The 16,715-nt window shown below is 55.9% G+C and overlaps 1 protein-coding gene across 1 annotated transcript; it reads left to right on the top strand.

Annotated features, from left to right (window-relative positions):
* Positions 1-4,948: 4,948 nt before the first annotated feature.
* On the top strand, positions 4,949-6,580 carry LOC309838290 (transmembrane protein 102-like; the record flags this gene model as incomplete). The annotated part of the gene is made up of 2 exons (XM_082679349.1): positions 4,949-5,166; positions 5,264-6,580. 2 exons carry the CDS (start codon positions 4,949-4,951, stop codon positions 6,576-6,578), a joined length of 1,533 nt encoding a protein of 510 aa, XP_082535475.1. The 3' UTR covers positions 6,579-6,580.
* Between the last annotated feature and the right edge of the window lie 10,135 nt (positions 6,581-16,715).

Genomic DNA, 16,715 nt, shown 5'->3' with positions numbered 1-16,715 from the left:
GCCCGGGGCCCGCGGTCCCTTGGGCATCGGCCCTGCCCGCCCACGCGGCGCTAGGCGCAGCCCGGCCGCAGCCCGGGCCGGCCCTCCTGCCCGACAGCAGCCGGCCCGAAGCCACCGGGAGCCACCATTGAGTCGCCACGGCCCCTCAGCCCCGGCAAGGCCACCCTTGCCCCCACACACACCCCCCCCCCCCCGCCGAGCTCAGGACCCCGCCCCTGGTGGCCGGCAGGCCCGGGGAAGCGGCCCCTGCCCTCGATCCCGCTCCCGCACCCAACCGCGTTGACACGCCAGAGGGGCGGGGTGGTGGTGGGGCGGGGCTTTTGTCGGAGGGAGCTGTGGAGGGACACACCGGCACACAGGTGGCGGCGCCGGGGCTGGGCGCCGGTGGGGGCGGCCAGGTGCAGGTCGAGGGGCTCGCGGGCCGAAAGGACGGCCACTGGGCCCGCGGCGGAGTCTGGGTCCGGGCCAGCCACCCCGGGAGCGTCTGGGGTGCGGCTGCCTTCCAGGGCCGCCTTCTGGCCGCCTGGCCGGCCGGGCCGGCGGGGAGCGCCCCCGCCGGCGCGCGCCGTGGTGGGAGGGGCCTGAGGAGGTGGGGCCTGCAGCGGGGCCCGGCGGGGGCGGAGCCGGCGGCCCCCGCCGCGGGCGAGTAAAGGAGAAGGCGGGCGGAGCGGGAGGCAAAAAGCCTACAGCACCCGGTATTCCCAGGCGGTCTCCCATCCAAGTACTAACCAGGCCCGACCCTGCTTAGCTTCCGAGATCAGACGAGATCGGGCGCGTTCAGGGTGGTATGGCCGTAGACGGGGGCGGGGGGCCGCGGGCGGCCCCTTGAGGCCCAGTTTCGCTGGCGCTGGCGCCTTAACGCCAGCCTGGCGGCCAGCCCGCCCCGGCAGGGCCCCCTCGCCCGCCCAGGCAGGGGGAACGGAGGTCTCGGGTATCGGGCGGCGGCGGAGGGTTTGGCGACCACCTCCCAGCCCAGGGCGGCCGTGACCCAGCAAACCCTTCGGCGCTTGGCGCCCCGCCCAAGATCCCGCACGTCGCTCACAGGGACGTGGCCCCGGAGGCTTCAGGGCCCGGGGCCCGCGGTCCCTTGGGCATCGGCCCTGCCCGCCCACGCGGCGCTAGGCGCAGCCCGGCCGCAGCCCGGGCCGGCCCTCCTGCCCGACAGCAGCCGGCCCGAAGCCACCGGGAGCCACCATTGAGTCGCCACGGCCCCTCAGCCCCGGCAAGGCCACCCTTGCCCCCACACACACCCCCCCCCCCCCCGCCGAGCTCAGGACCCCGCCCCTGGTGGCCGGCAGGCCCGGGGAAGCGGCCCCTGCCCTCGATCCCGCTCCCGCACCCAACCGCGTTGACACGCCAGAGGGGCGGGGTGGTGGTGGGGCGGGGCTTTTGTCGGAGGGAGCTGTGGAGGGACACACCGGCACACAGGTGGCGGCGCCGGGGCTGGGCGCCGGTGGGGGCGGCCAGGTGCAGGTCGAGGGGCTCGCGGGCCGAAAGGACGGCCACTGGGCCCGCGGCGGAGTCTGGGTCCGGGCCAGCCACCCCGGGAGCGTCTGGGGTGCGGCTGCCTTCCAGGGCCGCCTTCTGGCCGCCTGGCCGGCCGGGCCGGCGGGGAGCGCCCCCGCCGGCGCGCGCCGTGGTGGGAGGGGCCTGAGGAGGTGGGGCCTGCAGCGGGGCCCGGCGGGGGCGGAGCCGGCGGCCCCCGCCGCGGGCGAGTAAAGGAGAAGGCGGGCGGAGCGGGAGGCAAAAAGCCTACAGCACCCGGTATTCCCAGGCGGTCTCCCATCCAAGTACTAACCAGGCCCGACCCTGCTTAGCTTCCGAGATCAGACGAGATCGGGCGCGTTCAGGGTGGTATGGCCGTAGACGGGGGCGGGGGGCCGCGGGCGGCCCCTTGAGGCCCAGTTTCGCTGGCGCTGGCGCCTTAACGCCAGCCTGGCGGCCAGCCCGCCCCGGCAGGGCCCCCTCGCCCGCCCAGGCAGGGGGAACGGAGGTCTCGGGTATCGGGCGGCGGCGGAGGGTTTGGCGACCACCTCCCAGCCCAGGGCGGCCGTGACCCAGCAAACCCTTCGGCGCTTGGCGCCCCGCCCAAGATCCCGCACGTCGCTCACAGGGACGTGGCCCCGGAGGCTTCAGGGCCCGGGGCCCGCGGTCCCTTGGGCATCGGCCCTGCCCGCCCACGCGGCGCTAGGCGCAGCCCGGCCGCAGCCCGGGCCGGCCCTCCTGCCCGACAGCAGCCGGCCCGAAGCCACCGGGAGCCACCATTGAGTCGCCACGGCCCCTCAGCCCCGGCAAGGCCACCCTTGCCCCCACACCCCCCCCCCCCCGCCGAGCTCAGGACCCCGCCCCTGGTGGCCGGCAGGCCCGGGGAAGCGGCCCCTGCCCTCGATCCCGCTCCCGCACCCAACCGCGTTGACACGCCAGAGGGGCGGGGTGGTGGTGGGGCGGGGCTTTTGTCGGAGGGAGCTGTGGAGGGACACACCGGCACACAGGTGGCGGCGCCGGGGCTGGGCGCCGGTGGGGGCGGCCAGGTGCAGGTCGAGGGGCTCGCGGGCCGAAAGGACGGCCACTGGGCCCGCGGCGGAGTCTGGGTCCGGGCCAGCCACCCCGGGAGCGGGAGCCACAAGGCCCTAGAGCTGCATTGTGAATTACAGTAGCCACTAGCCAAATGCCTATTAGAATGTAAATTATTAAAAATTAAGGAAAATTAATTGTTTTTAAAATTAAGTTAAAATGTTAAAAATTTCTCTTCCTCAGGGAACAGAATTTCTCTGGCATCCAATTCTGTTCCCTGGTGGTCCAGTTGTTGGGACTTGGCGCTTTCACTGCTGTGGCTGGGGTTCAAACCCTGGTCGGGGAACTCAGACCCCGGAAGCTTCCTTGCTTGGCCAAAAAAAAAAAAAAAATTCTTTTCCTCAGTGCCACGACTTTCTAAGTGTCAGTAGGCACATGGAGCTAGCGGCTACTGCATTGGACGGCACAGATTTAGAACATTTGCATTATCATGGAAAATGCTATTGGAGAGCAGTGCTTTAGAGTTTAGAGCGATTTTCCTTTCCCTGTCACGCATCCCCAGCATCTTAAAGCTCCCCCAGAGACCAGAGAACTTAGCTCTTTTTAGGGTGGCTCAGAAGCCACCCTCTGGGGAGGAGGTAAGATGTGGGGATGGACAGCTAATGCCTGATTTCCCCAGACTGTGAGAAAGAGCCCAGGCTTCAGTTTTCCTCTTCTGGTCTCTTGGGTCACGACCAGATGTATGGAAACTTGCCTCCCCCGTTCTGGGCTGTGTTTGGGGCTCTTGGTTACTGAAGGAGAAGACCTCTCTTTGTCAGTGACTAGGAATCCTTGTGTTTTAGGCTCTCCAAATTGAGCCCTGGATTCTGAGGGTCCCCTCCTTCATAGGCCTCTAAATTTTTCGAGGTGTCTCCACTTAATTTTCTTGCCCATGGACTTAGGCCTAGTTCACTGTGGAGACAGACCCCTGGGAAAAAGGAATGTTAGAAATCCTGGTCCAGTATGCATTGGTCTAATCTGTGAGCGTGTCTCTGGTGTCCTATCTTTCTGTCCTATTATTCTGGCTCCTAGTTTCATCCTGGACTTAAGCTGTGTCCATGATAGCACTGGTCGCTGATAGCCATTTCCTTCCCCTGATAATTTTTCATTGCCCTGCGCTAGCCCAGCTGGAGTTTCCTCTGGACTTGATTTTCAGTCCTGATAACTCTTCTGTATACACACATAAGCTGCGAGATTCCAAAGCGTTTTCCCTGCCACCACTTGTGTGTCTGAGGTGGGCAACACTAATATGTCCCTTCCCTGAGTCAGATGTCCATCCCTGGGTCACTACATGCACACTACCGGTGTGTTTTTGTCTAATGTTACCACCACCGATTCCAAGGAGATACGTCCCAGCTGGAGAGCCCATTTCCAACACCTCTCTGGCTCAGCTCTGACCTTGGACAAGTCATGTGCAACCTTTCTAGGCTTGCAGTCTCATCTCTAAAATGAAGTTATAATTGCATGCAAGAACCCTTCTAGATTTAAATGACCAGGGCTCCTCTACCCCCAAGTGAGATGTAGAGTCCCATATTTCTCCACATGCCCTAGTGTATGTCCCTCATTATTGTTTGCTATTCAGATCCATCCTATTAGGCCTCTGTTCTAACCCCAAGGAGTGTTTGTGTGGTTCACCTGGTCTTGTAAAGACACAGAATAGTTTATCATAAAGACACAGAATAGTTTACCATAAAGACACAGAATAGCTTATCTCCACAGAAACTACAACTTCCATCAGGCACTACTACAACGGAACAGGAAAGGATGTGGGGGCGTGGCCCTAACGCCCTGGTAGCTTTGAAGACAAACTACAACTCCCAGGACAGCCGTGAGATCTCTGCAGAGAGAAAGGAGTGACTGAACTCTGACTGGAGGCCGGGCTGGTCCGGAACCATCCCGACAGTCTCCAGAAAGGAGCGTGGTTATAATTTAGGGGCGTGGCCTTGCAGGCAGCAGGAAGAAGTTACCTGTTGAATCTTCCTATCCATTCTCTTCCCAGCCTTTGTAGCTAACCCTAAGAGGGAAGCCGCAAACCACTAGCCTCTTCTGAAAAAGAGGTAAGGGGACGTAGTCAAGGGGCAGCGAAGGAGGCTATTGCATTCCTTAGGAGGGGCCAAACAGCTACTTTCTACCTGCTGAGACAGGTGAACCGTTCCATGGGGGCGGGGACCAGCATATGAGAAAAGGGCAAGGACGGAGGAGGTATTTATTTGTTCTCTTTCAAGACTAAATTTAGGGCCCTTCGTCTGCAGACCCATTGGTGGACTCTGTCTTGGGAACCCTCTTGGCCTCTGGAAGAGAAAAGAACGGGGGCCAGTTTTCCGCAGCAAAAGGAACGGCCCGTCTGGGCTTCCTCCCGTCTGTGTATTTCCTAGCCCCCAAACGATAGAGCCATATGGCTTCCGCGGTCTGGAGGAGTGCTCCCTGGTGGGGCCCACTGCCCCCAGCCCCAGCCCGGCCGCTCACGGACATGGACTTCTGCTCTGGGGCGCAGCTGCAAGAACTAACCCAGCTGATCCAGGAGCTGGGTGTGCAGGCGAGCTGGAGTGAAATTCCCAAGCCAGGACCAGATCTCCTCCAGGGCAAGGACTTTGTTTTCTCTTTGCTAGGTAAGTAACCCTGCCAGCCTTTGGGAACTTGCAGCTCTCAGCTACGCCTCACCCCGCCCCGGCTCTGGATCACGACTTTACGATCCCTTCTGTTTCCTTAGTCTCGTTCACCGCCGGGACCCTCGCTTTCCTCCTCAGGCAGAGCTCCTGCTGCTTCGTTGCGGGATTCGCGAGGGCTCCCTGGATCTGGGACCTGCGCCTCTAGGGCCCTACGCTCGGGGACCTCACTACGACGCGGGCTTCACACTCCTGGTGCCCGTGCTTTCGCTAGATGGCACTGGGCAGGAGCTGCAACCGGACGTGGGATCCTGTTACACATGGCTCTTCCTTCCAGATCAGGTACGCGGAACCTCGGTCCGGGAGGCATGGCAGGATTGCCTAGGACCCTCAGTCCCAGGAGGACGTGATTCGATCCACCCAGCCCAAAACAAAGAAACTCCCAAGGATCCGCAAATCTCCGTGGACCAGCCACACGTCACTGAGCCTGAGGCACACGAGTCTTTGGAAAACTCACCTAGTAATGTTTCAGTGCCAGAGTTGCCTCAACAAGACGTAACCGATGTTGACTTTCCCTCACCACTGAAAAAAACGAATGGTGACGTCACCAAAGCAACCGACGTTAGCCCAGTGCCACAGCCGTTGGAGGCTCCGGAGGCATGGCCCACATTGTGCCCCGCCCAGGTGGCTGCCTGGTTCTTTGCTTCGCTGGCTGCGGTCGCTGAGTCCCTGTTTCCGGTTCCGGGTGCCCCGCGCTTGGTCCAGGCAGCCCGCCACGCGGGGGTCACCACTATCCTCCTGGCTACGCCCGGGACCCCGCGCCGCCTCCTGCTTTTCGACTTGATCCCCGTGGTGTCCGTGGCCGGCTGGCCCCAGGAGCCTGGGAGCCACTCGTGGGCCGGCCCGCTGGCCTCGGAGTCGTCTTCCTTCTACCTGGTGCCCGGCGGCGGCGGCACAGAGCGGCCGGACGCCTCCGGCTCGCAGCTCTGCTTCGCCCGCCAAGAGCTGGCGCTCAAGACGCGCATACCCGTTTCCCTGCTGCAAGCGCACGCGGCGGCTCAGGCGCTGCTGCGCCCTCTGGTGGCCGGGACTACGGTCGCGGCGCCCTACCTCCTACGGACGTTGCTCTACTGGGCGTGTGAGCGGCTGCCTGCGCTCTATTTGGCGCGACCCGAGAATGCGGGCGCCTGCTGCCTCGGGCTGCTGGATGAACTGGGCCGGGTGCTCGAGGCCGGGACGCTGCCCCACTATTTTCTGAGTGGCCAAAAGCTCCGTGCGGGGGACGGGGCCGCTTCGCTGCTCGGGGCGTTGGCCCTGCTTCGCAGGGACCCTGCCCGCGCCCTGCGGGCCGCTGTGGAAGAGGCCAAGGCTGCACGCAAGGGGGGAGGCTTAGCCGGCGTGGGAGGCGGGGCCCATTAAAGACGCTGTTCCTACTAACCTGGAATGTGCTTCTGCTGGCCAGCGGGATGTGGAGGGGACTGCTCTCCCCTCACCTGGGAGACAGGCTGAGCGCTTTGGGCCCGAAGAGCCCGTTCTAGAAGGCCTCCTCGCCGGTTCCTCCGCTTCCTCCCACCCTCCTCCCGCCCCATCCCTGGCACAGGTCGTTCCATTCTGGCCAAATCTGTGGCCAGCACCCCGCCCACTCCGGTGCAGCCCCTGGCATCCATCTCCCGCTAGTTCTTATGGTCTTTTCTCTTAGGAGTCAATAGGGATGGGCGTAATATATTTGCTGAAAAAACGTGTAAAGGAGAAAGGTATGGAGACCAGGGACTGACCAATTTGTCTCACACAAAAGCAGAGACATTAAGGAGGCCGGATTTCACCCCAGGCTAGACCTCACCACCACCGCTATCTCTTCAGTTATTCCCCCCACCTTCCTCATCCAGTTCTGTCCTCCATCCCGGGCAGTAGGGTCCCTTTCTCCATTCTCGGGGCATCCGCCATTCCATCTATCTAAGCCCAACCTCTCCCCCCATCCAGAGTTCCATTCAGTGGAGTCGCCTCCTTGTCCCTCCTCCTCTGAACCCCGAGACATGCGAGACATGCGGCCTTGCCTCGGCTCCGCCTGTCTCTAAGACTGTCGCCACTCCCTGCCTCCAAGGAACCCCGGGGTTCCGCCCGCCTAGCTTTACCTCTTGCTCTTTGCCGGCGTCTCCGCCCCCTGCCCCACCCCCGGGCCGGCTTTCGGAGGAGGGTGAGCTGCTGTCGCCGCCGCCGCCTCAGCTTCCCACAGCCGCTACCGCTGCCGCCGCTCCGCTTGGTCCAGCCGCCAGGCCCAGCGCTCAATTCGCCAGACCAGGGCGCTCTGCGGAGACACCCTCACTTCTTCCTGGGGTCCGGGACGCCTAGACGGGCGTGTGGTGGAAGCTCCGCTTGCGGGGTACAGGGAGGGAGGAGCCTGGAATCGGTGCCAGCGCCAGCCGTCCCCGGATCGACAAGACAGGACAGGTTGAGAGGCGTCGGGGAAGGAAGGGGGGGCGCTATAGGCAGTCCCGGGGAGGACAAGGAAGCCCTGTCGCAGAAAGCTCTGATGCGCTCTGACTTATAGCGGGTCTGTTCACATTTGGGTACCCTTGACAACGTGGGTGCACTCCTCTCTCGGGGTCTGGTTGGATTGGAGGGCGTGGGATCTAAACAGCACCAGCTGTCTCCGAGGAAATTAGGGGCTGCCAGAAAAAAACAAAAGAGCCAAAAACTTATGCTCCTTATTCCGAGGTGACACAGGACCCTCCAGACAACCACCTGGTGTAACCACTAGGAAGGGCGGATTTGGAGGTTACTTCAAAAGGAGTGGATGGTAACAAGGTGAGGAAAGGGGCTCAGCAGCTGGAACGCTGTGCCACTAGAAACGGCGGTGACTTGGTAAAAAGCGGTATCGTCCAGAGACAGGGTCTGGGAACCTCTTCTTGCTGATTGGCGACAGTCTGGATATTCCAAGGCATACATTGTTTTGGGATTTCAGTGAAAAAAAGTGGGGGATCCTTCACTTAGTGGGTGGCAAAGGAAAAGACACCAAGGTTGGGTTCTCCCTAGACACTGGCAGCACCCCAGCAGGGGTGGGGTGAGCTAATATCCCCAAAGCTAAGGACCCACACCCTTAAAATTACAAGAATGGCTTTGGCAGGAGTGCAGGGCCCGGAAATAGGGTGGAAAGGTGCCTGGGGATATTGGAACCACATCCTGGAAAATTTGAGGGTCTTGGCTTTGGGATAGTGTTAGTGGGGGACAGGGACACTGGAGATCAGAGAAGGGGGAGTTTTCTGTGGGGGGCAAAGGTCGAGGGTGGGGTCAACTGAGAGGTACATAGGCTGCTGGGTCTGGCGAAGCTAGCACGAGGCCCAAGGGTGGGAGCTGGTGCCTGGGGTGGGGGTCGTCTAGGGCTTATCCTCAGATCCCGTGGGTGAGGCGGCGAGTCGGACTGGAGAGTCAAGAGCATGTCCTGGTGAGCTAGCGGGCTTCTCCGGGGTGGCCCAGCGCGCTCCGGGAGCCTGCCGGTTTGGGGGTGTCTCCTCCCGGGGCGCCATGGCGGCACTGGCCAGCAGCCTGATCCGGCAGAAGCGGGAGGTCCACGAGCCCGGGGACAGCTGGCCCATGTCGGCGCAGCGGCGCGTGTGTCCCCGCAGCACCAAGTCCCTTTGCCAGAAGCAGCTCCTCATCCTGCTGTCCAAGGTGCGACTGTGCACCCCCCCCCACACACAAACAGTGAGCTCCCCTTAGTGAAGGCCCACATTGACCTGTCCTATCTTCTTCTGTGGGCAGGGGTCCTGAAAAACAGGGGCAGATGTCACCAGGTCCACCGTCGTGGCAGGTCAGGCAGTTTTTGTGTGGGTCCCTGATGGGACCAACTTCTGCCCGGCTGCCTGGCAGAAGGCTGGGGTTGTTCTAGGGTCCATGAAGGTGGATCCACATAGAAGGTACCAGAAGAATCTGAGGCTGAAATTACATATTACCTAATGATAGCAGGCTGCCCCCGACCCCCAACCCTTCCTGACTCTGGGTCTCAGTCTTCTCCATAAGATGAGCAAAAATGCATGCATTTTTATGCCACATACTTATCACAGCTTGTAATCAATCACAAGCTTAGTGTCTGTCTTCCCCTCTAGAATGGAAGTTCCACGAGGACAGGCTACGTCCGTCTTGCTCACCGTTGTGAGCAGTGGCTGTGGTACCAGAAATATTCATCATATTGTGAAAGGGAGGGAGAGGGAAGAGAGGGAGGGAGGAAGGGGAAACTGAGTGGGCAGAGGGAAATTGGATTCCTATTATCTAAGGGCTCTGGGTTACGGGAGCAGGGCTAGAGAGAAGAACCGGAACACTGTGCCCAGTCTGCAGAGGAAGCTGGGAGAGTGGACTGAAATCGCTGACCCACATCACCGGAGCAGTGGGTCCTCAGCTCAGAAAAGCAAACTTGTGTCTGTCCTCTGGACTTACTCTTTACAAGCCCCGTGCCCCTTCCTTGTGGGGAGGTGGGCAGAGGTAGGAGACCTCCCTGCTTTCGTCCTCCTCCTCCTGGACCCCCACCCCCACCCCAGGCCAGTCTCAGGAGGTGGTTTCTTTCCCCCTTTCTCCCACACAGAGGCTGGCTCGTCTCTCAGTGGGATGGTGAATAAGCCCTTGGGTGACGCTAGTTGCCATCAGGCATTAGGGGCCTAATGAGAATCATCTTCCTTGACGACTCCAGCACCTTCCATCTCCAGGGCCGCCAAAAGCCCGGCCAGCCCTCCCCACACTGCACCTCCGAGCTCCAGACAGACGTGGGCTATGGGGAGGGACGAGAGCCGCTCTCCGCAAGCCCCCGTGCCAAGCTGAGGCGGCAAGAGCCAGCAGCCGGGGAGGAGGGAGGCTTCCGGGAAGGCTCCAAGCCCATTTTCCAAAAAGAAAATGTCACTTTTCTAGATGAAAAGGAAACTCAGTGTCGAGAGTTCTAGCACTGAGACAGGTAGATGAGGGACAGAGACGAAGCGCCCCAGCTGGCCTTGCTCTGACCTACCTCTTCCCACACTCTGGTTGAGTGAAGAGATATGGGGGGCGGGGGGGGGGGGTGACCCTGAAGATCCACACACACACCCCCGGCATACGAGCTATGTCCATAGGATTGAAGACCCTCTTCCTCCAGAGTAGAGTGGGATTGAGAGCCGGTCCTTGGGGGTTGGGGCGTGATACCCAATGATGCTATAAAATCATTTCTATTGATCCAATGCCTGGCTGACAGTGGACGGTTGACTCGTCTGGTCTGATCTGGGTTGCGCTCGAATGGAACGGGCCTGACGGTGGGAAAGAACGCCACCCCCCCACCCCTGCCCCTCGGCAGGTGCCTGGGTGAGTGTGCAAGAGGACGGTTCCCCACCCCCACCCCCATGTCCCTTTAAAGGCTGGCAAAACAACTTGTAGGAAGGCATGTCCCTTCCTCTTCGTGTCCCTCCACCCCCAGCAGCGGACAGATTTTCCAGGAGCTGCGTGCGTCCCGGACCCATCCCCAAACGGAGCTGAGCCGGCGAGCTCCGGCGCGGCCCGAGAGGGGCTGGGCGCGACAGCTCGGCTGATTCCCACCCAGGGCTCCGAAGAGCCCCACGCACACTCTGGGGTGGGGATAGGGTACCCTCTATGCGCGCCTCTGTCCGAGAGGCTGTAAAACACCTCTGGCCACCAGCGAGGAGAGAGCATCCTTTGAAAAGGGACAACAGTGGCTGCGGTGGCGTCTTCCGGGGTGGGGGAGGGAATGTGGCCGCCGCAGCCGGCCGGCCCCACTGGGGCCCCAGCGCTAGCCTGCTCTGGGGAGGAAAAATAAAACATGAAACAGGGGTTAGCGGAATCGTGAGGTCGGCCCTTGCCCAAGTCTCATTAAGGAGACGCGCGCGCTCCCAGGCTGGGGATGCGTAATGGACACGTGGACAGGGGAGGGGAAGCTGGGGCGCGAGGCAGGAGTTGGGGGGCGTCTCCGTGGCGCGCGAATCGTGGGCCGCGCGCTCTGGGGCCACGTGACCACGGGGAATCGGGGAGGGGCGGGGAAGGGAGCGAGCCCGCCAGGCTCCGCGCCCGCTACTGCCGGGGTGGGCGCTGAATCCCGGACGGACGAGGAAGGAGGGCGGGCGAGCGAGTGTGTGTGTGTTTCTCTCCGCCGTCATTTACGGCGGAGCAGCCGGCGTGATAGTCGAGGAGGCAGCGGCGGTGGCGGCTCCGTTCAACTGTGGCTCCCCACACCTCCTCTTCCTTTTTGCTCCTTGATTCTTCTTCTCCCCTCACACTCGTCCATGGGGAGCCGGCTGCACTGCTGGCACCTCCTCTCCACTCGGCCCCGTAGGCACCAGCTTCCGCCTCCCTGACCGCGGGCTGCGCGGGCGCGCGGTGCCCCGGCCCCTGGCGTGGCGCCGGGGACTTGCCGCCTGCAGCCCAGGCAGGCGCGGTGCTCCGCTCACCCAAACTGACTCCGAGAGAGAGCGAGCCAGAGAGCGAGCAGATGCCCGGCTGCACCGAGACATCGGGCATCCGGGGGCAGGGCGGGGGCGGCGGGGAAGAAGAGACATCGGAGACTCTGAACCCCGGAAAAGTTCAAGGTTTGTGCAGATTCCCCCGGGGAAGGCGGAGCAGCGTGGCCCTCTGCTGAGACAGAGCGACACAGCATGTGGAACCTTAGTTCCCCGACCAGGCTTCGAACCCGCAGCCCCTGCTGTGAAAGCACAGAGTCTTAACCACTGGACTACCAGGGAAGTCCCTCAGAATACAGAATTCTTATCTACTGCTTATGTGTGGTTATTCAAGCAGGGCTGTCGCTATTAAACATATTCCTGGGACTTCCCTGCTGGCGCAGTGAAAAACAATCCGCCTGCCAACGCAGGGGACACAGGTTCAATCCCTGGTCCAGGAAGATCCCACATGCTGAGGAGCAACTACTGTGCTCTAGAGCCTGCAAGCCACAACTACTGAGTCTGCATGCCGCAACTACTGAAGCCCGTGCGCCTAGAGCCCACGCTCCACAACAAAGAGAAGCCACCGCAAGGAGAAACCTGTGCATTACAACGAAGAGTAGCCCCCGCTCACCACAACTAGAGAAAGCCCACGTGCAGCAACGAAGACCCAACGCAGCCAAAATAAATAAATAAAAATTAAAAAACAAACATATCCTAAAAGAGAGTCCCAGAAGCCAGTAGTTGAGTTCTGGTTATAGAAAGACAAAAGATACTGTCTAGCAGAATCTTGATTATCCAGACAAAAAGGATAAAGAGGGTTCTTACTAAGGCCAACCTAGTGAAAAAGGAACATCTAGTATATAGGATACCCTATTTCTCAGATGAGATTAAAAGAAACATTTATAGTCCTGATGTGACATGAAAAATGTATCAAATTTGAAGCAGCAATCAGAAAAAAACAATTTTTTCTTTGGTGGTAAAATATTTTCATCTTTCATAACCAAGATCTTTCATAACCATTACCTACATACTGCTAATGGAATATTTCAGATTCTGTCCTGTCTACAGGGGTTATTTTCAGCATTGGATCTATCTGTGACCTGGGAATCTCTTATAGTTCTCCTAAGATCCACCACCTCAAGGACTCAACGTCTATTCAAGCAGCATGTGGTTCCATAAAAGCAATCAGAGTGCACTGTCCTCAACTGTGGATCCCGGAAGACCAAAGGAGGCTTTAATATTGAGGTTGTTTGGCTTGCACAACAGTCAAGAAAAGTCAGTGAATGCCAAGCTGGTTTGCTTCCTTTGATGGAAGCTGCTGAAAAGGTCTTCCCGTTTGGAAGCATTTACCAGTTTTTCTGGTACAATAGCTACAGCTGTGGGCTTTCTGAGTGTGAACAGACATATGGAAGACATGAAATATTAGGGACAGACACCATCTGCAACTGATTGTCTCACAGGAATATTGTCTCACTGCAATATAGGAGTAGCAAGGGACACACTTTTCTCAGGGCCATACACTGGCAAAAAAACCCAAAAAACAAAAAACAAAAAACTTTTGGGGACTTCCCTGATGGTCCAGTGGTTAAGAATCCGCCTTCCAATGCAGGGGATGCGGGTTTGATCCGTGGTCAGGGAACTAAGATCCCACATGCTGTGGGGCAACTAAGCCCGCACTCTAGCGCCCGGGTGCCGCAACTAAGACCCGATGCAGCCAAAGAAAACAAACAAGAAAACCCTTTTGGCTGACAAAGATCTTAAAGATATGAATAAATGGGATTGTAAGACTGTGTCCTTTGCAGCTAGCATCCTCAGCACTTCCTGCCCTAATCATTCAAAGGTTAAATGAACACAGTTGATGAATACTTGTTTTAGAAGTATTTAGAAGTATTTAGTATTTAGATGAATGCCTTGTTTTAGAAGAGACATTTAAAGAAAAAACCAAGACATTATGGCTTTTCCCTAATTAATATCCATCCTCTTATTAAACTACACTTATGTGGGGTATAAAGGGGATACAAAGATAGATAATAAAAACCATATACACTAAAGGACCAATTCTTTATCCATAGGTTAACCTCTAACCATAAAGTAGTATAGAAGGAAAGAAGAATTTTTATGAAGGGGCCATCAGGCTTTCAGGTAAAGATAGTAGACTGAAAATCACATTTAAATTTTCTTTCTCTTGGAAGAAATTCTGCCATAATTAAAGGGAAAAAATTTAAAGGTATAAATTCATAAAGATGGGGAAGAGAAAATAAAACAGCAACAAAATCTCAGTAACTGTGAAACAAATGGTGTTAGCAAAAATACCACAGAATTCTCAAAGGCTTAGGACTGGTAGCGCCTCTGGAACTGTATGGAGGGGAAATGGGGGGAGGGGATGTTAAAAGAAAGAGGATCAAGAAACTGTTACAGTCCTAGATCCCCCCACCATTCTAAGCTACCTCAGCCCCTCAATAAAACTGAAAGATTGATTCTGTCAGAGAAAATTAGATGGCACTTTGGGACTTCCCTGGTGGTGCAGTGGTTAAGAATCCGCCTGCCAACGCAGGGGACACAGGTTTGAGCCCTGGTCTGGGAAGATCCCACATGCCACGGAGCAACTAAGCCCGTGCGCCACAACTACTGAGCCCACGTGCCACAACTACTGAAGCCTGTGCGCCTAGAGCCTGTGCTCCACAAGAGAAGCCACCGCAATGAGAAGCTAGTGCACCCCAACAAAGAGTAGCCCCCGCTCGCAACAACTAGAGAAAGCCTGTGCGCAGCAACAAAGACCCAATGCAGCCAAAAATAAATAAATATATAAAAAATAAAATAAATAAAATAGTAAGATAGATGGCACTTTGAAGGGGATGCCAGGCATGGCTGAGGGGTGGTGAAGGAAGTGAATTTATGCATATACTGAATGCTGAGACTCTCCAGCCCTCTTTCCCAATTTAGCTCCCAGGAGGCTGCTAGAAACTCTTTATATTCTAAACAGGAGAGGCAAGGATAATTTTTTGAAAAATTAAGCCAGCCCCTAAAGAAAGACATGAAAGTACTGACACAGAGGATTCCAGCTACCCTCGGTGATGGGTAACTGGAGCTCCTAACCTGGCCCTCATGGTTTAGAGGACCATACTCTGATCTTCCTCTGGCCTCCTCCGAACCCCTGTATAGAAGAATCCACACGGCCAAAGAGACATGCCCAGGTAGAACACATAGAATTTCCTGGCTAAAAAGCCCTAACACTGTTTCCAGGGCCTTCTTGAAATACTTCTACTGGTCACTTTTCCTGAGGGTCAGTAAGCATATCCTTAGGCCCAAGGGATGACCAAAGGGTGGAAGTTGAATAAAGGAAGAGTAGGCTGTGAAACAGGGTTCTTCAGTTGCACTCCTGAGTGAACAGATGGGGAATTTTAACAAAGAACCAAATGGAAGTCCTAGAACTGAAAAGTACAGTATCTGTTGCTGTTTGTATTTTTTTTTTTTTTTTTGGCCGTGCCGTGCGGCCTGTGGGATCTTAGTTCCCAGACCAGGGCCTGAACCCGTGCCCCCTGCAGTGGAAGTGCAGAGTCTTAACCACTGGACTGCCAGGGAAGTCCCGAAAAGTACAATATCTGAAATGAAAGTTATACTGAATGGATGTAACAGAACACTGTAGCCTATAAAAGGAGAGTCTGTGTACTTGAAGACAGATCAACAGGAATCACCCCATCTGAAGAACACAAAGGAAGAAAACAATAACAACTAAAAACCACCCTTAGTGATCTCAGGGACAATATCGAGTGCTTACACGTATGTGTAAGTGGAGGTCTGAAAGGAGGGAATAGAGATGCTGAGGCAGAAAAAAATTTAAAGAAATAATGGAAAAAAAATTTCCCAAATTTGGCAGAAACTATCAATTTACAGATCCAAGCTCAGTGAACCCGAAGCCAGATAAATACAATGAAAACACCTAGGTCCATAACAGTCAAGCTGCTGAAAACCAAACATAAAAGAAAAAGAGAGGGTGGCCATAGATCAGCACTGTCCAACAGAACTTTCTGTAATGATGGAAATGTTCTACTTCTGCACTGCCCAATCTAGTAACCACCAGCCATGCGAACATTTGAAATGTGGCTGATGCAACTGAGGAAATGAATTTTTTATTTTATTTTAATTAATTTCAATTTATATAGCCATAAGTGGCTAGTGGCTATCATACTGAACAGTGTAGCTAAGAAACCTTATGAGATATCAACCCATCATAATATGTGCACTTTACTGATTCAAACAAACAGTAATAATAAAAACAAACAAAAAAGTTTAAGATATGGAGATAATTGAAAACTTGAGAACTGACTGGGTATTTGATGTTAACAAATTCTTGTTAATTTTTTAATGTGCACAGTTATTGTGGTTATGTTTTTAATAAGACACCATCTGTTTTAAACATATATATTGAAATATTTACATATGAAATAAATGTCTAAGATTCACGTCAAAACAATATGCTGTGGACAGGGGTATAGATGAAACAATATTAACTATGGGTTGATAATTATTGAAGCCAAATGATGGGCACACAGGGACTCATTACACTACTTTGCTTACTTTTGTAGAGTTAAAAATTTTTCATAAAATGTTTTTAGAAAGTAGAGCAAAAGGAGAAAGAGATGGAAAATAGGACCAAAAAAAGGGAGATCGGTCCAGGAGGGTCAACATTCAAATAGCAAGACTTCCAATAAGAGAGACAGAGAAAATGGAGGGAAATGTATAAAAAAGAAAAACTCCCAGAACTGAAGGATACAAGTTTCTACATTGAAAGAGCCCAAAAAGTACCTAGTAAAATGGGTGAAAGAGACACACACACCAAGGCACATCACTGTGAAACTTCAGAACATGGAGGATAAAGAAAGGATTGTACAAGCTTTCACTGAGAAAGAACATGGCACAGAAAAGGATCAACAATCAGAATGGCTTCAGACTAGGAAGCAAATTATTTTCCTAACCGAGAATGATATACAGAAACCATCAGACAAGTGTGAAGATAAAAAAGACATTTTAAAACATGTGAAGTCTCAAAAACTTTATTCTCTACATACTTATTCTTAGGAAGCTACTAGAGGCTGTTTTTCATCAAAATGAAGGAGTAAACCAAGGAAAGAAAAATACAATAGGAGAC

The sequence above is a fragment of the Grampus griseus genome (genome assembly GCF_964374135.1).
Source record: "Grampus griseus genome assembly, chromosome: 20".
Classification (NCBI taxonomy): domain Eukaryota; kingdom Metazoa; phylum Chordata; class Mammalia; order Artiodactyla; family Delphinidae; genus Grampus; species Grampus griseus.
Note: the sequence above shows the minus strand (reverse complement) of the source record. Positions and strands in the feature narration are given on the sequence as shown.